Genomic DNA, 23,056 nt, shown 5'->3' on the forward strand with positions numbered 1-23,056 from the left:
GAGCCTTCGTCCTTTATCATCGTCTACATCGCGCCACTCCTACACATCGGCTTACGCTTCAGGAATTCACAGCCTCAATCGTTTGCAACGTGAGCCTTATCTCCACCTGCCCGTAGTCAGCCCCATGGTTCTAATTTCTGCCACACTCTGTGTCTGGACGAGATCTCCCTGATCCACACGCCCGCACCCCAGGGAAACAGCCGTCGTTATGGTTACTCAGCCAATTACTGTGGCACAGGGAGGGGCGGCCGGTAAAGTCTGGGCGAGGAGGGATCCTCCACCACAGATGGCTGTTTCAGAGTATAGACAAGGCCAGATTGGGCCCCTCCTTCTGCTGGCAACAGACCTCGACCCTGATCTGCATGCTACCAGCTGAGGTGTTGGTGGCACATCCAGGTCCGAGGCTACCTCCTGGTTTTGTTCTACAGTGACAGAGTATTCTCTGCAGCATTATTTTACAATACTTGCGCAGAGACACGGTGGTTTGGGGCACTTCTGCCTTATGCAGCTGAACAGCATCATGTTGCTGCTCACATTTGTGTTGTGAGGTTGTTGGGGGGGGGGGGGGGGGGGGGCTGCAGCTGGAGTTGAGTCATACTTTAAATGAGGCACAGTGACACACACGAAAGGGAAAAAGCTGAGAGAGAATCCACCCTGAACACAAAGGAACATAAAATGTTTGTACTTCGCAGTTGGTGATTTGATTATTTTCTTGCTTTAAGCTTACCAGAAGTTATTTAGAATAATCAATGATCCCCCCCCCCCCAGTCTAAAGTTGTTACTGCTCAGACCTATTGAATCAATCAGTCTGAAGCATTGACAGAAGGAGGTGGGGGCTGCAGTAATCCATCTGCCTTCTTCCTGAGGTTTTCCATCTAATGTGCTTCATGCACTGTCACCTTAATGCAGCTATTCATCATTCCAGATCTATAAGGAACCCCCCCCAACAACAAATAAATCCCAAATGTCTGCGTGCACTTCGTTATGTGATGTCTTTAAGGATCTCCTACCAAACCAATAGTCTCAGGGGCAGGTCCTGCCCTAGCTTCCTCCTGGGTAGACAGGCTATAATTGCCTTCTTTGCCCATTAGAAGTAATTAAATCCTGCACATGACCATGTCTGCACAGGCACATTCCCTCTACAGGCGAGGTTAATGGCTGGGTCAGCGAGGCAAACCTGACACAAGGCAGGGGTCATCCAGTCCCCCCTGTGAACACTGAGCATTTCCTCATTTGTTAGAATCTTTTTATATCCTACCAGTCAGTAAGACACAATTTCAGGTAAAAAGTCTAAATGTAAACTCTAACTGATTCCCCAGTCCTTCCAGTTCCCTCGGACCCCTTGGAGACTGGCACACATCCAATTAAATCCCCCTTGTCTCTGAGCCAAATTGTAATGTTGCTGTATGGGTACCCCCCCTTACTGAGAGAACTTATTTTTCTTCTTATCTCCCCTTCCCATTTAGCCCCTTTTCTATTCCCAAGTCTGGCCTCTCGACCCCGTTCTATCACGCCTCGGGGCTTTAAAGCGTGTTCTCCACGGGACTTGGGTAGGACATACTGAGACGGGGGACCCAGATGCAATAGCCTATTTACAAAAGGAGCCGTGGGGACGGAAGAGGAGGTGTGGATGATGGCGGGGGGTGGAAATGGAGGGTGGACTGCACTCAAGCTGTTGAAGCAAGAAAATAAAGCCCAGGACAACCCTCGGAAACTTGCTTTCACAGATGACTTATTAAAGCAAAGAATGATTTTATAGATTCTGCCCTCTGATTTAATTAGCTTGGCTGATATAGTAGCCACTTCCACGGAAGGCAGGAAATAAATGAGATGAGTGGAGGGTGGGCCAGAATGTACTCACGTAAACAGAGCATATTATCTGTCTGACTCCTCCATCTAAAAGGACAAACAGTAGAAAAAACACTGCATTACCGTCTCTTTAGGTGGCGGATGTGGGTGGGTCAAGTCTGATAGATATGCACCCTCCAGTCAGTCAACCTTATCATGCATTCTAATGTCTGCTCATTGAACTATGGACTGAGTTACATAAACACCAAGTGCTCATATTGGCACACATGGACATGCATTCCTCTCTCATAGAAAAGTTGACTGTTTTACTGTCCCTTGTTCAGCACAGGTGACACGGCCGCAGTAAATAATGGACCACATAGTTATTTCCTCCACTGTAAACAAGTCCTCATTGATACGGTGCCAGAATCCTTATTTCCTTAAGCTTCCTGTCCACTCTACAAAGCACGAGGCAAACAGGATGCAGTGTTGGAGCCAGTAAATGAACGAGTGAGAGAGGATTTAAATAGAAGGAAGTGGTTTGGTTGGAACATTGGTGTAAGCATTAGGCAAACTGCATTGGTAGCATTTCTGCTGCTAAAAATGTCAAAAGGGCGTCAAAAGGGGTAACTGATACATATTTATTCCAACCATCCTGAGAGAGAATGTCCAAAGGAAATAGTTTAACTCACTACAAAATAAATAAAGCTTTAACTAGAGCAAACATGCCCACATGTTTCAACGGGAAAAGACAATATACAGTATCTGATATCAAAACCCCAACCCCTTATCAGATTGTTGACCTGATTTTGTACAAAGTGTTGTGTCAGCCAATTCTGCCTGAAGTCACTCTATTACCTACAAGAGGTACAATCTGTGGCAGACATGTGACCGACCGGTGCCCGAGGTGCTGGACAGGCTTCGATTTAAAAAGTTTCCCCTGTTATGAAGCAAGAAAATGAACGATAATGTGAAGACAACTGGACAGACTGGGAGGGAAATAGCCACGGTTTTCGTTACAGATGCACACGCACACACCAAAACTGAGTCACGTGCATAAACCCTTGGTTCTTTGTTAATTGTGGTGTTGGCGAAGGAAACTGGAGACTGGCTTATTGTCCGAGTGAAGCATGAGGCGTTGTGGAGGCGCACGGCCTTTATTATGACCTCATCCTTTGGTTTCATTCCTGTTCTGTCCTGCAGAATCATGATGGTGCTAGACGGCTAAAAAAAAAACAAGCAAACAAAACTTTCAAAAAATTTCAAGCCCAGTCTGAAAAATATTCAGAGCAAACAAAACTCTATTTATGAAACAAAAAACATTCCAAGAAGCACTGCAAACAGTTCAGCTGCTGAGGCTCAAATCAGTCTAGTCAAAACCTCTAGTCAAACTGGTCTGGGAACTGGTGGCACTTTGTTTTTGGCGAGTTAAGAACACAAGCCTTTAAAAACATTACAGATTAGCGGGGCGTCCTTCTGAAACTGTATGTGGATGCTTTCCTTACCTTGTAGAAACATATGGTCTTCCCCCTGTGAGAAGGTCACGTTGGTCCACGATGGGACCTCTCACACAGACCGACCCAATCTGAGTTCACAAGTTGAACATCTTAATAGAATTATAGAATGATGGACTCTTATGGCTGATTCAGATGATCATGTGAGTCAGAGCCACTTATGAAAGCACAGAGACGTCCATTAGAACTGGCCACAGGGCTGATAATAGCCTCTGTACAGCACAGGCCCAAACATTCACCTACCTTTGTGGGGTTATGGAGGCTGCCAAGGGTGACTGGGCCCGACACACTCCCGGCCCTTTGTAAGCCCTATGCATACTGGCTGGGATTCATCCACTTAGCCCAACAGGGTGGGGGATTTGGGACTTTATTTAGCGCCATTTACAAAAGATTACTTTAACTGTCAGGAGGATATCATGGATAAAATAGATATTCAGAATGCCTCAAAAATAGGTTTAAGAACCAGAAAAATCTCGACCCACTAATGATGCAAGGAAATTAATCTAATGTACGATGAAGTGATTAGCTCAGAATGCTGATTGAAAGATTACAAGGACAATGGACGACTGCTGATGAAACATCGTTTGGGGACGGAAATCCAATCACTAAGACTTTACAACTCTTTCTGTAAGGAACCAGATGGGTCCTGTGTTACTCTCACATCCAATCAGCATCTAGCAGACTTGAAGTCACAGAAGATATCCTTATTTCTGGACACTGACATATATCCTTTTGTAATCTACCATTTCAAAGGGGACCAAAGTGGCCGATCCATTCAGATAACCACAATGTGCCGCCTCTTTCAATCTGTCCTTTGTTATACACTGTGTTCTGCTGGCATTTAACCCTCTCTCCATTTGTGACACCCAAGACCCGTTAACCCCGTACGGCTCATGCACACAAAGGGCCAGTGAGACAAGCACAGAGAACCCAGGTTTCACTGAGCTTAACAATATTTACAGCTCTGAATGTCGGGCTGAATTCCACAATGCAGCGTGCAGCTGCTGCAATACTGATAGCCTTTCTACAATGAAAGCTAGGCCTTGTATGGCGTCATGGAGTCAAGTGTTTCTGGTCTTTGAAAAAATAAAGATAGGTGCTCCGGGGCACGTCATTTTGGATAAAAGATCATCTTTGTGGTCACTATCTCATGAGATACACGACCAGAAAAAGGCAGTAGGAGCTGATGCCGAGCCCACCAACAGACAGACGTTATGCTAGGGCCAGCACGTACGGCAGTAACGTATATACAGTTCTGGCACATGATGTCATCCATGAGTGGCTTACCTTAAGTACATCAACAACCAGACCACTGCCACGTGCTCTTGTGCAGAGTAATGCAATTAGCTGCTTCACCTTTGTGACGGGACTCTGCGCTCTCCTTCATAACTAACGGCTCGTGTTTTCATATGAACTAGTGCCGGAAACCTCTACAACTCGAGATTCATAAATCTTTTAAATAAGAATCATGACAGTAAGACAGAGCCGGTGAACATCAAACAGTTCTGCACAAAAAATGCACTTTATTCCTTAATTAATTATTCCTTAATTAAAACAAATTCAATAAAAATAATATAAACTCACCGACTGATAGTAGCAGTTTTATGTATAGGCAACTACATACAGTCCATGTTGCATTTTCAAAGAGGAATCATTTGAAGGGTCTATAAGATGTAATATAAATTCAAATGTGGCAGATATCTGACAGAAGAGACCTCCCCATGGATGTTATTAGCAGAGTGGATATTACTTTCTGCCATCTATAATGTGTACGACATGTGTAGTTTTATAGCTTGCTGTGAGATGATGGCTCAGAGGGCAACACGGCTGCTTACACTGAAACCGTTACTAAGCAACAACATTGCACAGAATTCCTCCATCGCCTGCCTTGGGAGTTGCTTGCATGCGGGGGTGTGCACGAGTGTGAATGTTAGCACTCTAATCCCTCGGTACGTGAGAAGGTGCGGACTGGACAGCTTTCAGGGGAAGTTTGGAGGCTGCCAAGATGATTTGTGATCGGTTCTTTATACCCGAGTTCCCCATGAAATTGAAATTTGGACATTAAAGTGAAAGTAAATATGAGCTGTTTTCTTGAAAATAACATGGTTGAGGTCAGGGTTAGGGTCATTGGAGAGGATCTAATATTTAGACACCATAAATATCTCCAAGATACCCGATTTAAATCCTTTGAAAATTAAAGAAACAAATTATTGTTAGACTAATTAATTTAACTAAATGAATATCTCAAATTAAATGTTGGGATTTTGAGTAGAAAGCAGTCATTTCAGTCGTACTTGCACCAACAACTTATGTTGGTGTTTGTACCTCTAATAGCATCAAATTATACAATCGATGTGTTCGGGGCTGAGAGGAGGGTTAGAGGATGATAAGACAAATGTTATGTTCGTTAAACCAGCTGTAAAATACCCAAACCTGAGGCAAAAGTAGTTAGTATTTTGTGCAAACATGAGAATTAATCAGACAGACATCTAGACTTAATGAAATTCACCTCAGACTTAAAATTTATTTTAAAATTAAGTTGGTTTACTTTTCTCCGAGCACAGAGAAAAAGCGCTCAGAGCCATTTTGTTCCTGTTCCTCAGTTTTGTTGTTAGCCATTTCTTGCCAGAGGCTTTCATGGGAAACTGAACAACGACTGCTGAAAGGGCCCCGAGAACTCTTCTTTCCAGCAGAGATAACAACTCGACAGAGGGCCACCAGCTGAAAATGTCTCTGTGGGTCCTCCAGAGAAAAGCACAAAACCCCATGGGATGGGGGAGAAGGTTTCTGGCAGGGCAGTTAGGGGTTTACCATGAACCACTTCTCAGCCAATAGCTGAGAAGTCCTCGTGGGAGGACGCAGGAAGAAGCCATAATGCAAAGGAGGATGTGAGACAGCATGAATAAGAATTAGTAGAAATCAGTCTGCTATGAGGAGGCAATCCGGAGGCAGTTGGCGTTTGCCTTTCATGATGTCACTCTCAAGCCAAACACAAGATCCTGACTGCTGCTGAAGGGAAGAAAATTGTCTCTGATAATGCGATACGTTAGGAAATAAATGCAGCCGCTGTTGGGAAAAACAGACACATCCTTTGTGCGGCTCTTTTGACCACCATGAGCTGTCACTCTCCACATTCTTTCCATTCCCAACTGGTTTGGCTTCCTCTGCAGCTCGGTCATCCTCCGCTCGTCTGAGCGGGAAGGTTTAAAATTCAAACATACCTCCGCCCCTTTTTTACATTAGAGCCAATCCTTTTCATGAGACTTTTCCTCTGAGCTTATCATGACCAAAAGCATCTTGAGGCAAACTCAAAAATGTAAATGTCGTTTTATGACAAGCAGGCACGCACAGTAGAAACACTGTAAATGCAAACACACTAAATACTAACAGAAGTGCAGATCAGTGCCTGTGATCATGGTTATACCACTGGTTATACCCCAGAAGAGAGGAGGCAAATGCTTCAGGACCAGGCTGGGTCAGTCATGACTGGAAGAGGGTGCATAAATAAATAAAGGTGACAGTGTAATGGGGGAGATGCTGAGAGAAGGGGGTGGGAGGGAGGGGTGCGTCCCCTCCTCATCCTGCAGTTTTGACCTTGCAGGATGAATGGCGGCTACCTATTTCACACCTGCTGTTACAGAGGGATTCATGCACCAAAGTAGGATACAAATTTTCAATATGTGCACTCACGTTTTGGGTTTTTTTTGTGATATTAATTGGGTACGCAGGACCACAAATCACGTTTGATGGTCAAACAGCTGATTTCGGTGTGTTCTGGGATTTTTAAAGGCACCCTACCTCTTTCAGCAGGTCGAGCTCACGCCTGACGGCCTCGTAGTCGATCTCCAGGTCGTCGTACTGTTGTTTGAGCTGCTGCTTCTCCTCCAGCACCACCAGCCCGTACTCCGCCGCCTGGATCTTCTCGTTCGTCGTCTCGAGAAGCTCCCGAGAGAGACGCTCGATCTCGGCGCGCATCCACTCCGGCCTGGCCTCCTGCAACAGCATAGCGTCGAGGTATCCCTGCTCTTCGACAGACATGGTTGGTACCGGTATCGATCAAACAGCTGATCTGTGCGACTCGGGAGACGTCGGGCTTCTTCAAGCGGTGTAACCTTGAAGAAGGGGTTGCTTAATTTCTTCTGTATTTAAACTGCATGGTTGTTGCGTTTGTTGTTTCTCGTTGCCGCTCTCACTTCTTTGGTCATAGGGGTGACTCGGTGCGATTATCTCCGTCGGGGGAGTTCGCGTTTAAGATCTAGAAATGCTCCATCGTTGAGGAGTTGCGTTCCCCTCTCTTCTCCCCCGGCTTGTCGGACTCGGATCCACAGCGCTGGAGCAGCGGCACCAACTGTCAGGACAAAAACGGATGTTAAGAGTCTGTTCGTTTTACTTTCAAAATAAACCCGAGTTGCCAATCATACTTTACAGTTTATACAGTTATATGTTACTCGATACTTTTGTACGTAGTGTAAAATGACTAAACCTTATTTTGTTTTCAGATAAACCATGCTATATATGTTTAGGGTGATTATATATTTCAAACAACCAACTGCCGATCACTTTATTTTGAAAGTAAAATCAATGAACTTCCTGTATCCACATGCCATCATCACCGGCTTATTTAAAACAGCTGAATGGTCAGTTTGATAAAATGCGTAACGCCTACGCAGTCAGCTGGGACGCCTCGTTCCTGACCGCAATGCTTGAAGGGAAATGTAGTATGTACAACATAGAGGGCAATGGAACAACGGCGCATCGACTCCAGGAAGAGGACTCATTTCCCAATAGGCTTTGTTCATTTGCTTATGTGGAACACGGAAATCGCTTCGGTTGTAGCTGGATGGGCTGCGCTCAAGTGTTTTCCTGCTGTATATGCTGCCACCCGTCGGAGTAATTAAGTATTCAACCGGGTCTGGACATTTTACCAGTATTTCCTTATTTTATTGACAGAAGAATCAAATGTGTCATAATTGTCATAAATTAATACAGCTTGACTAGTCTATCGTTAGAAGAGGGAACGCATCAATGGTATTATTTACATATGTGCTTTTATTTAATCGAGTTGGTAAAATATGGAAAAGCAGCACGTCGTGTTCCAGTTTCGGGGTATCTGATTTATACCTTAATATCTCAAACGATCTATTCCTTTTTATAATCTATGTAGGTCATTCGTCGATTTCCATTTCACGATTAGATTTGTTATACATTCATTCATGTAGGTACTGTTCAATAAACGAAATCTTATTTCATTTGTTGGAACAAAATGTGCCTCTTTTTTATTTTAATATATTTTTTAACCTGTGGCTGTCTTTTATTTATTGAAATTGTTGCCCTTCTTACACTGCTGATCGCAGTATAAATTATTAATCCATAATGAAGATAATCCAAAAGAGCTTCTGAATATTATTCAAAGATTTCATTTGGCTCATTGGATTTTAAGCCTACCATAACGCTGTGCACCAGTAATCTAATTACAAGCTGCGTTAACACAGTGGGCCAATTAAGCCCAATCAGATTTTATCTATTTGCTGCTTCACTAAGGTTCAGCAGTTGTACTACATTGATTCCAGAATTATTCTGAATTGTTGCTTTAAAAAAACATATTCGAAATCAAATTCATATTATTAGGCAAGTTCTCGTTTAAAAAAATACAGGTAGAAAGGTGTTTACTGATGATCGGTTTTGCCTTTGACAGGCACACTACAACGATGGTGATGGTTTACTATGAATTGGGTGATGAGGGGGAGCTATTTTATACCTGTTAACTAATCAGATTAGAATTCTAATCCTAGAGTCAGGAATAGCCCTAAACTCCCCTCAAATCCAGAGACAGGCTGGATCTTTGCATTGAGTAGGTTAGATAAGGACACAAACTCTGTAGCATCAAAACATGCTTTTTAATCATTTGCCATCTCTGTCTTCCAGGTTATATGTGTCACATGAGGAAAGTCACATATCACATAGAGCGCACAGTGGATCCTGTTGCTAAGTGCATTGCCCCACCCCTCAACCCAGAGTTAATCTGAGACAAGTCAAATCAAGCAAAGCCAGAGGATTGATTTTCCACCTAGCAGCAGAGGGAAAGACGTCAGCGAGGTGGAAGTCTGAGTCAGAAATGTTGGCAAAGGCAGCTATGAGCTCCAAACCATCGGAGGTGTTGCTCAGGGACCTCTCATCTCACCTACGCCAGGTAAATCTGTAATTACTGCAGATTTTTACTTCATTTAGATGTAGTAGACATTGCATTGACTCTAGTTTGTTCATCCCTGAGTGAATTATCAGGTTGATTTCATTATGAGCAAAAGTGAGTGTTTCTGTCAAACTGAAGCGGTCAAAAAAACGGATCTCTTCTTGTTGCAGAATCTGCTATGACTGTGGGGGCCAATCTAACCGTTCCAATGGCGCTCAATCCAAAAACAATGGGTGGGGCTCTGGTGGAATTCAGTACGTAAGATCTGCATTTAATGATCAATAGGAACCAAAGACTGTGTCTCGTGTTTGTTAGAGAATTTAAAGGTATACGCTGGTACCTAACACGGCTCAATGCCCAGAGGACTCGTGAAGATTAAACCCCGAGTGAGCAGTAGCAAATAATAGCTTTAGTTTCACCCAGAATATCAGCATTAGATCATGTTAATTTGTAAGAACAACACAGATAAATTGATGGCAAGATGATTTTTAATCTTTAATCTGATTTCTCCCCTTAGTCAATGCACCGAGGGCGAAGTACACCATCGTGGGAGAAGCAGTGCGCTATTTAATCCCCAGTCATTTACAGTGCTCAATCGGCTGTGGGGGTCAGTCCTGCAAGTATGACAATCCATGTTACTGGAGAGACGACCAGCAGGCCATAAAAGGCCTCTACTCATCCTGGTTCGTTAGCTCTTATTCAGACAAAAAGCTGCGTTGACCTTTAATGCATGTTCACAGACTTTCCTTGCACTAATTGCAGGGTGACTGATCACCTTCTGGCCATGTCCAGGCCCTCAACGGAAATAATTGAGAAGTATCAAATCATCAATCAGTTCAGAAGGTACTAGACCGCACTGGTGACGTAATACAGCAACTGTGGAGATGAACGTGATGACCTTTTTCATGTCTTTGTTCGCAAGGAACAGCATTAAAACGGTGATCAACCTGCAGATACCTGGGGAACACGCTGACTGCGGGAACCCTCTGGAGCCTAACAGTGGCTTCTCCTACAACCCGGAGATCTTCATGGAAAACAACAGTATGTTCTTTAAAGCACTATTCCTGAAATATTCGTAGTGTTGCTCGATTCGGATTGAAATTCCCCCGACCTTCCAGTTTATTTCTACAATTTCGGTTGGTGTGATTACGGAGTGGCGAACCTCACTACCGTCCTGGACATAGTGAAGGTGATGGCCTTCGCGCTGCAGGAGGGGAAGGTGGCCGTTCACTGCCATGCCGGTCTAGGAAGAACAGGTAGGAGATACTTAACGATGAGCGTAAACGCTGCAAGAATTCTACATTTGCACATTTCACCAATCTCATTTCAATGTTCTGAGGGGCTTCCTTTCTTCCCTCCCCCCAGGTGTGCTTTTGGCATGTTTCTTAGCCTATGCTACAGGAATGGCAGCTAACCAGGCTATCCTGTACGTGCGCTCCAAACGGCCCAACTCCATCCAAACCCGCTCCCAGCTGAGTTGCGTCAGGGAGTTCGTCCAGTTCCTGGCCCCTCTGAGGAGCGTCTTTTCCTGCGCCGAGCCGCGGTACAAACCGGTCACGCTGTCCCAGTACCTGAACCGTCAGAGACACATACTGCACGGCAGCGAGAGGAAGGACCTCAGGCACCTCCCCAAAATTGTCCAGCTGGTTTCTAAGCTGCTGTTGGACATTGTAGAAAATCGAGAGGTGATTGAAGAAGACATTCTGGAGGCCCCCGACATCCATGACATTGAGATGACGATCAGCGTCATCGAGCAAATGGGCACGGAGTTCTCAACAAAAGAACCGCGCCTACCGGGAATGCCCACCTTGCCGAGACATTTCAACGAACCGGCCATTTTCTACCATCGCAAGAGTCTGAGCTACAGCGAGTCTGATTTGAGACGGCTGGGCTCGCAGCTGAACCTCCTCACGCAACCATTTGGATCCCTGTCGCAGGATAATGTCGGGAAGGCCTTTTCTCCATCCGAGCCCATGCTTCCTGCTGCCCAGCACGAGAAGAACACCTCTGACATTTCGCATGGATCCAGGAGCTCGCTCTGGAAAACGAAGAACGAAGAAAACCAAGAGGGCCCGCTACTGTTGAAGAAGATCAAGCGGAAATCCATCCAGCGCAGCGAATCGGTGGGCAACAACGAACCTGCCAAAAAGGGCAACATGCTGTCCAGGTGGAAGGCGGAGCAGAGGGGCGAGTTGGAAATGAACGGGATGAAAGCAAAGCAGGAAGATTTGAAGACGTCGGTGGTGCCGTTTATCACCCTGCAGTCGGAGCTGTCTCTGGACGCCCGCAGGCTGTTGGCAGCACAGGCGCTGGCAGTGGACCTTTTCATTGAGGGAGAAGAAGAGCACAAGACCAAAGTCCTGGCCTGGCAGGTAAGACCACATGCTCCCACGGTCAATACGTGGCTGGTCACCCGATGCTGAGATGGAACACATCTGTGTCCAGGCACAACTGAATCAAGGTGGCGGCTGGGAGAGGCTGTGCACGGAGCGCGATCCCTTCATCCTCACCGGGCTCATGTGGTCGTGGCTGGAACAGCTGAAAGAGCCCGTCATCTCCCGCCAGGAGGCTTTAGCCCTGAACCCCGACAACGCCGACATCCTCAACACCCTGGACAAGGTCCATATTCTAATTTATTCGCATGCCAACCATGAAAAACGGCGGCATGAATCCTTGGGTTTGTTTTCCAGGCTGCCAGAGAAACAATAAGCTGCATTCTGGACTGCATGGCCCATTTGCTGCAAGTACCAGAAGAGTTGGAGAATGCATTCCTGAACCGCACCGTCAAGGCGTTCACTTGGGTGAGATTTGAAAGTGCCTTTTTTTGGGAGCTTTGACAACAGTTATGCGCATCAGTGCTGCCTGATTGAATGTTTGCTTTTCAACAGATTGAAAATAACTCGGAGGATGGACAGAAAGTGCTCGAGACCATGACTGCAGCACTACGGTGCGTCCTCGAAGACATGAGAAGTGTGGCCTTAGAAGAGGAGCCGACCCCAGATAACCCTTTTGCTTGAACCTAGCTGCCGCCTGTCATATGCTCTTAAGGCTTATTTATACAGCACTGCAAGTTTACAAGTTTTTGGTTTTATCCACAGGAAGTGGAGCTAAAATTACTTAAACGTGGATGTGGTTCAGTTATGAGGGATTTTTGTGCCTTTTAACAATGTTATTTTTTTAATATAATGTTTGTTTTTTTTGGTCGATGTGCATTAAATGTTAACATTTTCCTGGACTATTCTTATTGATTTTTCTGTATATTAGTGAGGGGGGGTAACATTTCCAAACCCACGTTCAGAGAATGTAATTATGTAATGTAATCAAGTCAGAAATGGTGTTGTCAGTATAGTCTAGTAAGGCTTTACTCATGACGTTCTGTTTTCGGTAAACACAGACTTAGAAGATTCTTTGCGTAAACAGCCTTTAACTCTTTCTTGTGGATTGTGCAAATAGCTTCGCCACATTATCAGTAAATCTGTGATGCTCAGGAGGTAAAATAGTAGGCTTTGAGGACATCTTTTCCATCTTTCCCTTCTGTTGAGGCTACGATGCTCGAGTAGTCACAGGCGACGTGGGTGAACCCTCTAGAAAACCAGAGGAGGAAGACTTTCAGATGAAGTTGCATAAGAAATAGTGCGCGAACTCTGTAGTACCTGGCCATGGTGTGAGAGCCTCCCAGTAAGTGGTACCTGCTCTCCAGTGTCCCCCCATCATTCCTCCATGTCAGTACACGTAAGGAGAGATCCCGGGAAGCAGTCACGACCCGGAAGCTGTCCTACAGACGATACTTAGTGGTCATTTTAAGGTTAAGAATTTACCATCCACAATGTCACAAGTGGAAACCAGCCTACCACACACATGGACGAGATGGGCATGGTGTGCTCTTTGAAGCTGGCGAGCAAGGCCCCTTTCAGAGAGTAGACCAGGAGCTCCTGGTTGGCTGCCAGCAATAAGCAGTTGCTATTCTTTGCCTCTAGAAGGATCTGAGACGAGCTGGTGTTCAGGGTGAAGGACTCCACCTGCTGCACTGTGATTTAAATGCAATATTTGAAGCTGGACAACCGTCGGGTCATCCGGATACTTGCCTTGGATTTCCGATTTGTACTTTGACTTTTTAATGCTGACGTCAAACACGGAGAGGATCTTCTTGTTCGGACGCTTGTTGTGGACGACAGCCACCCTGGAGGGCTGGGTTGGTATAAAGACTGCAGCCTGGAGCCCGGTGACTGGGACAGACTGGCACAGAGGATCTTCATCCTCAGCTGGAGAGGTTAAGCTCTCCGTGTAAATCACCTGCAAACAGCCGGAAAGAGACCACAACTGTGAACGCCATCGTCTTTAACTGCTCTCTTCCGTTAACACCTTTTGTCCCCAGTGTTTTTCTTTGAGATAATGAGGTAATGAACAAAAACACACTAGAGCACGGAAGACTAACTGAAGAACAGACACGAAATACCTTTGGACTGAGGTCACTGTGGTCTGTGGTTCCAGCTGCGATCCATCTTTTGTCAGGGGAAATCAGGAGCGTGTTGACTTTAAAACTGTCACACACCATGATGCTCGACTTTTTAGTTAAAGCAGACTCCTCCAGCGTGCAGACAGATCCCTGCCCTGTTCCAACCTAGAAGATAGGAAAACAACTAGCGCACTGACTTAAATTCTTTCAAATCACAACCAGTTTTGCGGTGGCGTACAGTCAGAAACCAGGTGTTGCTGATGTTGTACTGCAGGAGCGAGCAGTGAGAAGATGCAGTAGGAAAGGACCCCATCTCCCGGCCCGTCTCACCCTGCCAGGTCTTGATCAGACCTCCGGAGTCTGCCGTGATCACCACTTCGTGCTTTTCGTCGGTAATGAGTTGCATCAGAGGACTCTGCACGGGGCTGCACCACAGCAGTTCGCCCTGGGAGCAGAGAGGTGCTACTTTTATCACCATTTCCTCTGGGAATAAGGTAAAGAACTAAACAGGAGATAATGCTGATGTTCTTGCACTGACGTTCTGGACGTTCCACGCGCGGACTGTACCATCAGTTGAGGCGCTGCAAACTATGGCACTCGTATTCCAAAGGTGAGGAAGGTGACCCGAGCTGCCCTGCAGGTACACCAGCCCCACCACGCTGCCTGATGGAAAGCAGGTGTCACATATTCAGCATGGATATTTAACTAAAATCACAACAATCTACACATGTACTTAAACACAACATACACACAAACAACATCGTCCTCACACACCTCGATGCGCCTCACCTGTGTGTCCTCTCAGACTTTTGCAGGTGTAACTTCCAGACCTGCCTTTGCTCATCTTCATTTCCAAGTGGGAACGTCGGAGAAAATATCTTTTCCACGAGTGATTCACGTCCTCAGTCCCCGTGACAGCAAAGTTGCAGAAGCTCCACCGCTGCAGACACAACCTCCTGCGGGGAAAAGGAGTTAAAGGTGGACATTTCTACCGAAAGGTGCATGAAGGAAACATCACCTCCACAACCACGGTGTCTCTGCAGCTTCATGCCAATCCTAGAAACAAATCAGATCGCATTAGCAACCGCTTTCCTTTCGTACATGAAGCACTTCCGCAAGTCGCCACGCCGCTCACCTTACAAACACACGACGCGACGATTAAATCGTCCTCTTTCAAAAATGTGAAAACAGAAATGAGGCAATCGCTGATCAGGCCTGGATGGTGAATATCCATACTGATTTCCACAAGTCTGATCAGCCGTTTCCAGCTGCCACTTCCAGGATCTCCAAACTGGGAGGAAACTGCGTGAACAGGAAGAGCTGCTGGGTCAGTTTGCAGGGGTGTCGTGTGTTATTGTGACCACTAGATGTCGCCATTGTAAAAGAAAGTTGACTGGGAAAGTGGAAGCATAAACCTATAAATGATGAATTATCTTTCTTAATACAGTAAAAATCTAGAGATCACTTCTGAATCCGAATGTATTATGGGCGTCTGAAAACATGCATTATAATTAAGCCAGAAATGTCTTTATAGATTTATTCTTGTTTATTTCAATAATTTAAAACTGATTTGTAAAGTTTTTCCACTATTGCGCATCAGTGTTGTCAAGAATGTGGAAAAAGTGCGTCAACAAACACGCAGCAACACCTTACCTTACAATTAGCCAACATCTTTTTTTTTTTCTTTTTTTTGAAAAGCCATCCAATAATTCGCGACAGAGACTTGTGCATTCGCGTGCGCGTCGACGTGCGTGCGTGCGCGTTGAGATACAGCCCTGGCGGAATTCTTCAACAGGGCCCCACGTCTCCTGTGAACACGCCCCAGATAGATGAAGCAGATATATAACCGAGACCTGCGGGTAGCAGAGGAACTGTGAGAAAGAGATAACCGCACTTGCTCACCCCGAGGGTTACCTGTGGCACCCTCGCAATGACAAGCGGGTCAGCGAAGACGGGCCACGTACAGGGAGTCTGGATGATACCGTAACCTGCACTTTAGAAAACCTTCCCGTGCTTGTACTTTATGCCCGCGTCGTTTTTGGAGTCCCTCTGGAGTTACCTGCGCCGTGATCGATCGGAGACTGCGTGAACCGAGTTATTCATCAGCTACAAATCGTTGCATGAAACTGAACGCGGGGCCGCAATGAGTCGGAGAACGAGACGCTGGATTTTAAGAGTTTTGCTTTGTCTGGGAATTGTCTATTTGAAAATTGGGTGAGCCGCGCTTCTTTGATTTTGAAGGTTATTCTCTGACGCATAAGCCTTGATAGTCCAACTGCCGACAGGCAATTACGCGCCTATCTGGAGTTAAATCTAGCCGATGTTTGCACAAACAACAGCTGACTGATTCACGATGACTAAAACATTTAGAAAAGAGCATAAATCTTATCTCACTCTCGTGCCAACATGCGTCCTTATCAGTTAATGATATTTCCCTTCATCCTAACCTTTAAAGTCTGCATTTACCGACACAGTAATCAGATTTATGCCCATTATTATGTTTTACTCAACTGATTAGTGTAAAATCAGCCGTGATACGTAAAACCGATTATTAAATCAACTGGCATTTCTGAAATTACGCAATAAAAAGGAAAGAAAAGTTCTAAAAAGTTTCACCATCTTCTTTTTACAGTGGCTTCTCGTCGGTGGTGGCCCTAGGTGCGAGTATAATCTGTAACAAGATCCCGGGTCTGGCCCCGAGACAACGGATAATCTGCCAGAGTCGCCCCGATGCCATTATCGTCATCGGAGAGGGAGCCCAAATGGGCATCAACGAGTGTCAGTTTCAGTTCAGGAACTGGCGCTGGAATTGCTCTGCGCTCGGCGAGAGGACAGTCTTCGGAAAAGAGTTGAAAGTGGGTATGTTGCTGTCTGTTAACGTTTGTTTACCAACTCTCATTATCTTTTTCCCAGCATGAACACAGCCGGTCACCTCCAAGCGTCTTTGTGCGCGTCCTGCGTAAACGGCGCACGCCTCGCCTTTTGATTGCTTAAAATTCTTTACCAATTACAACATAAAAAGTTGAATAATGAAGGACAGGAAGATGCAAATTAGACCTTTGGGCAAAATCTCAAAGACGGTGCTGCCTAAACCTGCTTCAGACTCATTTCCAACTGATCACCTGCTCCTCAACATTCACCCGTGTATGAAACACTCCGTCAAGCCCAATTTTCAGTGACTCACAGGGCTTCCCGAGACCGTATGAAGGGTATCATGAAGCCAGCGATCTCACAAAGCGCTGGTGAATGTTTGCAGCCTTTCTTTTCAGCCCCGCCAAGTCTCCGGAGGCACATTTTCACTGGTCTTTATCCTGTCTAGTGATGGGTGCTGTGGCTTTCACTGTAAAGACGCCGCTCTTACCACGGGTATAAGTTACACATGAGGGGCAAAGCCAAGAGGAAGGCACCACCTGAAAGGGCTAATTTAGAGCAACTAGCTTCAATCAATGTCCTTGCCTGGAGAGACTGAAATTATGAGTTGTCAATACCAGATAGATCTGATAAGGTTTGATAAGGATTTGTGTCTTTTTAAGAAGTGTCGCTGTCCCAGAACCATTGAGGTAAAGCACAATTGGGAGTAGCCTGGACCACCTGTTTGAGGCGCTGCTACTGTTGGGGAGAGAGGGATTATCTATTTACACTGCTGAAATAAGAAAAACTGCCTTTGACAATCTGTTCCCTCATGAATAGGCAAGATTTTTTATTTTTTTTTGCTCACTGCATTTTTTTTTTTCAAGGCAGGATTTTAGGTCCATATCTTGGACGGCCGTGTCAAATAGATTGGTTTCGCTGAGCAGATTAGCCGCTGATTGCCATTGTGGACGCCGTGGTCGAGAAGCGCCGCGGAGGCCTCTGTTGTCCCGAGGAAGAATGACCGGCAAACCGATATAATGCAAAAAAAACCCGCGCAAGAAGCTTCAGGCCTCAGCCCTGTTTGCTCGTCAACCTCGCAGCTCCACTAAGCTGTGTGAGAAGAGGTTGGATCCTGCGAGGTGCATGACCACGCAGAGATGAAAGGGGAAACAAACATGGCAGAAGAGCAGCAAACTGGCGCTCCAGGTCCAACTTACACAAGTGTTGTTTGAAAATACCCCCCTCGCCCGCCTCTCATTAGCAGGATAGAAGGGGTTCACACCCAGTGTTGCGCTCAGAAACGAAGGGGGAAAAAATGAACCGCCGTGCAGTCAGAACTAGCTGAGAGCACCGGCACACCTTCTTTTTTGGCGCGGAGCCCGTCGTGTCTATAAAAACGTCCACATAATTGATGCCTCAATATGAATTCTTTTTTTTTTTTTCTTCAATGGGAAAGAGAACGCATCCAAGATGTTTATCAAAAACATGGCAGCGTTTCACAGAGGAGCTGGTGGCAGGAGGAAGAGCCAAGAGAGCACTGGGATCAGAGCAGAGACAAGTCGGGATTGTTTACATATAGATTTGATGGAAGGGGAGTTTCCTGCATGTAGCACACACCTGAAAACCACCCTTAGAGATACACCCAGAACTCTTTTAGTTGCTCTATACGAGCCTTTTATATTAATATTTCACTCCAGAACTTAGTTTCAGGACAGGTTTATGTGAGTGATGTCAGATTAACCTTTAATTATTTGTCGATACTTCCATGTAAAGTATGTGTAAATGATTTGTTAGCTGGACTTGGCCAAGATAACAGTGGGATGAAGATTCCAAATGCAGCGCTTTATAAGTTTACACAAAACGTGACGGCCGCCGAGAGGATCAATAGCCCTTCCTTTCCACCCCCGCTAGTCATGAAGCTAGTCAGTTTCCAGGTCAGGTTTCAAAACAGTGCAGCCCTTGAATCATATGACAGCGAGACTGTAATGACCGCACACATGCTGTTAATAATTAATCCGATTTTACGATGCAAAATCCTTCATTTAGAGAAAAAGAAAATCACAGCTTTTACATGCAGCCTTCTCTCCTCCTCTGCCAGGCAGCAAAGAGGCAGCGTTCACCTACGCCATCATCGCCGCGGGGGTGGCCCACGCCATCACGGCCGCCTGCACGCAGGGCAACCTGGGCGACTGCAGCTGCGACAAGGAGAAGCAGGGTTTCTACAGCATAGACCAGGGCTGGAAGTGGGGGGGCTGCTCGGCGGACATCAGCTACGGCCTGGACTTCTCCAAAGTGTTCATCGACGCACGGGAAGTGAAACAGAACGCCAGGACGCTCATGAACCTCCATAACAACGAGGTTGGACGCAAGGTAAGTGCGGAGCGAAACAGTCTCGTTGGCTTCGGTGACCCAGTAGATTATCCCTGAATGCGATCTGACCCGGGGGCCAGTCTCAGTTAAGCGCTGACAGTCGCCGCCGTGATGCGCGCACCTCTGCCAAAGGCCCTGGCAGAGCAGCCGAGGTGGGACCGGCATCAGGATAAAAGGGCTGCTTTTAGGGGAATAGCTGCCTAAATGGTGGGGTTTGATTACAGACCAGATTTTCGAGATGACAGACTGACAATGTACAATAACGCATGAACCCAGTCCTCGCATGCCTCGCGCCGCTGGGCAGGATACGGTTACCCAGAATGCACTTCTGCTAACATCATCAGGTGCAGAGCAGAGGTGTTTCCTGTTGGTTCGGTGTGGTTTTAATCGCCATTGCCGCAGTGATTTCCTAAAGCCGGTGCCATGACGACGTACTTATTGTGTTTTGCCGTTAAGAACACCGTGCCTTATACCTCCTGCACTAATTGCTAATCATGCATCCAAATATATGGTGTGAAACAAGCGAGAGGCTGACTTGCAGACTGCAGGAAGTCTGGAAGTTCGAAATTGAGTTGAATGAGGTGAAAACAGCTTAAGCTGAGGTCAAAGCCAGGGAAGAATAAAGATGCTGCTCTGCCCAATTTAAGTCCCCCCCCCCCCCCCCCCCCCATCTCTTTTCCTCTCTGTCCCACACACACAGCGTGCCAGGACAACCTGATTCTCAAAACCAACACGTCCGTCCCAACACTACCCAAAAGCCTCCCCACACAATCAGACTCATTTTTAACGCGCATTTTAGCAACGCGAACAACTAAATCGCCTCCCAGGGAAAAGCCTGCACTTGGATTCAGACTTCGCAGGCGGTTTTTCCCTTCGTTTCTCCTCTTTCTTGCAAACAAACGCCCCCTCTGTTTTGATTGTTAGCTCCCTGCCCCCCCCCCTCTTATTTATGCTAATCAAAAGCAGTGACACTGAGCAGCAGCAGCGTTCACAGTGGCCTCGTCGAAGACATCCAGACAAAAGCTGTCACAAGTGTTGGTCACAGAACAACTGATGGATTAGGGTGTTGAAGCCAAGGGTTTCACGAAGCGGCCCGCTTAGGGAAAAGTTGTTTTCTCGGTTCTTGTTCACACGTCTGTCGAGGGGCTTTATCGTTAGAGTTTACTTGCCAAGAACACAGAGGTATAAATATTTTGTCAGCGGCTTAAGGAGACCACCTCGCATACCAAAACCTGAGCAAACGGAAATTGCAAATGACCTTTTTTCGCAAAGGAAAAAAAAAATTTCCACTTTCAGGCAATGGCCCTTCTTGTTGTCATCAGTTAAGGGTTTAGCCATAATCCCTGTCATTCGGCACCTTGTACAGTCACTCTTGACATTTGTGTGATGTGTGTGGTAACACACAGACAGCCTGAAATCCGATACACTATTTTGGCTTCTGTTTATATGGTTCCATATGACGACGCGGTGGGGCTGTTTTTAATCCCCAGTTGTAGTATATTAGCCATATTTGATGCCTATCGCTCATCCTGAAGCGCATTAGCTGAAACGTTTGCCCAGAACGCTCCCATCTGTAGTGGCAAAGATAAGACCTCTGTTTATTTCAGGCAAATATATCAATGAATTGTGTTTCAGTAGCAGGCAGGGCTGTGAAATCACTGTTCTTGCACTCTGTCCCTAAGCTGCATTTGTGTCTGTAGGTGTTGGAGAAGAGCATGCAACTGGAATGCAAGTGTCATGGCGTCTCAGGCTCCTGCACCACCAAAACCTGCTGGACTACACTTCCCAAGTTCCGCGAGCTCGGTTACATTCTCAAAGAGAAGTATGTCCACGCGGTGCACGTGGAATCAGTCAAAGCCAGCCGCAACAAGCGCCCAAAATTCCTCAAGCTGAAGAAGCCCTACTCGTACCGGAAGCCCATGGATACGGACCTGGTGTACATCGACAAGTCTCCCAACTACTGCGAGGCGGACCCTCTGACGGGGAGCTTGGGCACGCACGGCAGGGTGTGCAACAAGACAATGATGCAGCACATCAGTGGCTGCGACTTAATGTGCTGCGGCCGGGGCTACAACACGCACCAGTACTCGCGGGTGTGGCAGTGCAACTGCAAGTTCCTGTGGTGCTGCTACGTTAAATGCAACACCTGCAGCGAGAGGACAGAGGTGTACACATGCAAGTGAGAGTATTTATTGGAGCGGACGGTGACGTGCCCGCACGCGCGCGTGTGGGTCGTTGTCTTGGCTGGAACTTTTGGGAACTACTGTAAGCTGGAGATGTGGCGTCATGATTCCTTTTGCACACAGAGCTCTTCCCACCCGTCTTCTGGGAGTGTTGTGTCTGTCCTTGGGCGCGATGTCGAAAGAGTGTGACTAAACACTGGCACCGTGCATCCCGGCATGTGGGACTGGGTGACAATGCTGTGAGTCAGTTAAGCAAATATTTTAAGACTTTAAGCTATATGGACCATTATGAAACGGACTTTGCCAACGCAGATGCAATATGGTGGACGTGATTGCCGGGCGGGACAGACTGCTGAATGACAGCCATCTGAAATATTTAACAATACTGTATTTAGAGAATGACAATAATTAATATTAATTTATTTTATATGAAAACTACTGATCTTCTCTGTTGTGGAACAAATATAGCGGAATATTGGGAGGTTAGTGTACTTGTCCTTGGTTAGCACACTGGATTTTTAATCTGCCTGGAATGATGCTGTTGTTCCAGATGAGACTGCTGTAGGCTACTCGCATTGACCTTTTGTCCTTCTCATGAGTTTGTCTTCCCTCTGTTTGCTGCTAGTCTAGAGAATTTGTTGAGGTAGAAGGCTGAACGCTCTACTGACTGTCTTCAATGGCATTGCTTACTTCAAGCTGATTTAGCTTAACAAGATTTATCCACTGATCAAAAACGCAGGCACAATTTCCACTTTTGGTAAATATTGGTTAATAGAGTATATTTTGTAAAGCCTATTTTTATATGAATGTTTAATTTATATCTCTTTTTTGCATATTCAATACCAAGTTCGGACCCTGAAAGCTGTTTCTAATGCTTTGTGAACAGAATATGACGTATGTACGTTGACCCCTGCTTCCACTGCCACAGTTGTATATTGTAATTAATGGAAACTGTTCATTTGTGTCTGCGTTCAAATGTCTGTGTTTACTGCCTTTCATGACTACTACTGATGGAATACAAGAACAGAGTAACACCAACTAAGACACCATTTCTTTCATTGCCTTTGTTTCGTACAGCTTCTCCCTTAACTTGACACAAGCACCTATGAGGAAAGAGCAAATGTCTAGAATTTTAATCATTTTTTAAGAATTACACTTAAATGCAACAAAGAAAAGGGGTTTTAGGGTTTAAAGCATTTGAAACAGTGATACAAACTCTTGCCTCTGGCCATTAGAAATCAAAATTATTTTCAAATTCAGCTGCAAGGTCCTAAGTATTCGTAAGAGAAAGTACCTACGCTTTAGTAAAGTAACGTCTTTCTTTATTGATGGTGGTTTTATTGGAGTTTGCATCATCATTTGGTGATCATAAGGTCATGAAACGGCAACACCAATGCTCAGGACGGCCACCGTGGAGGTAAATCAGCTTATCAAAGAGCCAACATGGCCAGCGTGGGCACCGCTGAGGCCCGGAAAGAGAGTCGTCTTTTGAGCGGGGAAAGTTATTCAGGCTTAATTGAGGGTCCGTCTAGCAGACTGGGAAGCAGTCGAATGTGTCAGGAAAGAATTGTGTTTGTGCTCTAATAGTAGGGTACCGATGTAATTGATGAGAGCGGTCAGGCAGACTGTCAACAGAGATGACTTGCTCAGTTGGGGGAGTGGGAGCTGTCAGGTGATAGATGAGCCGCACATCTGCTTCATT

General features: G+C 45.9%; 4 protein-coding genes across 11 annotated transcripts in view; 2 read left to right on the plus strand and 2 right to left on the minus strand.

Moving 5' to 3' along the window:
- Positions 1-7,660, minus strand: part of LOC101063122 (protein bicaudal D homolog 2) — a 29,002-nt gene extending 21,342 nt beyond the window's left edge. For 4 of the 5 annotated variants that reach the window (XR_003887820.1, XM_011602575.2, XM_003963410.3 and 1 more), the window contains exon 1: positions 7,101-7,659. Coding sequence is in view for 4 of the 5 variants with exons in the window: in XM_011602575.2 (XP_011600877.1) it covers positions 7,101-7,340 (240 nt within the window). In the remaining variant the exon portion in view is untranslated. Of the gene's footprint in view, positions 1-7,100 lie in introns of all 5 variants that reach the window. The other variant, XM_011602574.2, reaches the window with a different exon arrangement.
- Positions 7,661-8,075: 415 nt separating this feature from the next.
- Positions 8,076-12,634, plus strand: ptpdc1b (protein tyrosine phosphatase domain containing 1b). Of its 4 annotated transcripts, none has more exons than XM_011602572.2 (11): positions 8,076-8,212; positions 9,228-9,492; positions 9,663-9,746; positions 10,010-10,175; positions 10,255-10,335; positions 10,415-10,533; positions 10,611-10,748; positions 10,858-11,864; positions 11,938-12,111; positions 12,183-12,293; positions 12,381-12,634. In XM_011602572.2, the coding sequence occupies exons 3-11, from the start codon at positions 9,671-9,673 to the stop codon at positions 12,507-12,509; spliced, it is 2,001 nt and encodes a 666-aa protein (XP_011600874.2). In that variant the 5' UTR covers positions 8,076-8,212; positions 9,228-9,492; positions 9,663-9,670; the 3' UTR covers positions 12,510-12,634. The 4 variants fall into 4 exon arrangements, with proteins under 4 accessions (XP_011600874.2, XP_029690065.1, XP_029690067.1 ...); XM_029834205.1 differs by having other exon boundaries at positions 8,129-8,408; XM_029834207.1 differs by having other exon boundaries at positions 8,129-8,408; positions 10,421-10,533.
- A 202-nt stretch (positions 12,635-12,836) lies between these two features.
- fbxw12 (F-box and WD repeat domain containing 12) lies at positions 12,837-15,285 on the minus strand. The gene is made up of 10 exons (XM_003963395.3): positions 15,084-15,285; positions 14,967-15,004; positions 14,738-14,904; positions 14,487-14,611; positions 14,187-14,393; positions 13,949-14,113; positions 13,578-13,785; positions 13,344-13,519; positions 13,146-13,267; positions 12,837-13,076 (listed from the first exon to the last, which is right to left on the minus strand). Exons 1-10 carry the CDS (start codon positions 15,180-15,182, stop codon positions 12,977-12,979), a joined length of 1,407 nt encoding a protein of 468 aa, XP_003963444.1. The 5' UTR covers positions 15,183-15,285; the 3' UTR covers positions 12,837-12,976.
- Positions 15,286-15,686: 401 nt separating this feature from the next.
- wnt7ab (wingless-type MMTV integration site family, member 7Ab) lies at positions 15,687-22,391 on the plus strand. The gene is made up of 4 exons (XM_003963394.3): positions 15,687-16,162; positions 16,581-16,807; positions 18,900-19,171; positions 20,872-22,391. Exons 1-4 carry the CDS (start codon positions 16,092-16,094, stop codon positions 21,352-21,354), a joined length of 1,053 nt encoding a protein of 350 aa, XP_003963443.1. The 5' UTR covers positions 15,687-16,091; the 3' UTR covers positions 21,355-22,391.
- The last annotated feature ends 665 nt before the right edge of the window (positions 22,392-23,056 follow it).

The sequence above is a fragment of the Takifugu rubripes genome, chromosome 3 (genome assembly GCF_901000725.2).
Source record: "Takifugu rubripes chromosome 3, fTakRub1.2, whole genome shotgun sequence".
NCBI classification, from domain to species: Eukaryota; Metazoa; Chordata; class Actinopteri; order Tetraodontiformes; family Tetraodontidae; genus Takifugu; species Takifugu rubripes.

What these genes read in the sequence shown, in the direction of transcription:
- ptpdc1b (XM_011602572.2), top strand. Translation starts at nt 9,671, where the DNA reads ATGACTGTGGGGGCCAATCTAACCGTTCCAATGGCGCTCAATCCAAAA. An exon ending in AAAGGCCTCTACTCATCCTG is followed by an intron (nt 10,176 to 10,254) that starts GTTCGTTAGCTC and finishes CACTAATTGCAG; the next exon opens with GGTGACTGATCACCTTCTGG. An exon ending in CCGTCAAGGCGTTCACTTGG is followed by an intron (nt 12,294 to 12,380) that starts GTGAGATTTGAA and finishes GCTTTTCAACAG; the next exon opens with ATTGAAAATAACTCGGAGGA.
- fbxw12 (XM_003963395.3), bottom strand. Translation starts at nt 15,182, where the DNA reads ATGGATATTCACCATCCAGGCCTGATCAGCGATTGCCTCATTTCTGTT. An exon ending in GCGCGTGGAACGTCCAGAAC is followed by an intron (nt 14,394 to 14,486) that starts GTCAGTGCAAGA and finishes CTCTGCTCCCAG; the next exon opens with GGCGAACTGCTGTGGTGCAG. An exon ending in GCAACACCTGGTTTCTGACT is followed by an intron (nt 14,114 to 14,186) that starts GTACGCCACCGC and finishes CCTATCTTCTAG; the next exon opens with GTTGGAACAGGGCAGGGATC.
- wnt7ab (XM_003963394.3), top strand. Translation starts at nt 16,092, where the DNA reads ATGAGTCGGAGAACGAGACGCTGGATTTTAAGAGTTTTGCTTTGTCTG. An exon ending in ATTGTCTATTTGAAAATTGG is followed by an intron (nt 16,163 to 16,580) that starts GTGAGCCGCGCT and finishes TTCTTTTTACAG; the next exon opens with TGGCTTCTCGTCGGTGGTGG. An exon ending in CGGAAAAGAGTTGAAAGTGG is followed by an intron (nt 16,808 to 18,899) that starts GTATGTTGCTGT and finishes CTCCTCTGCCAG; the next exon opens with GCAGCAAAGAGGCAGCGTTC.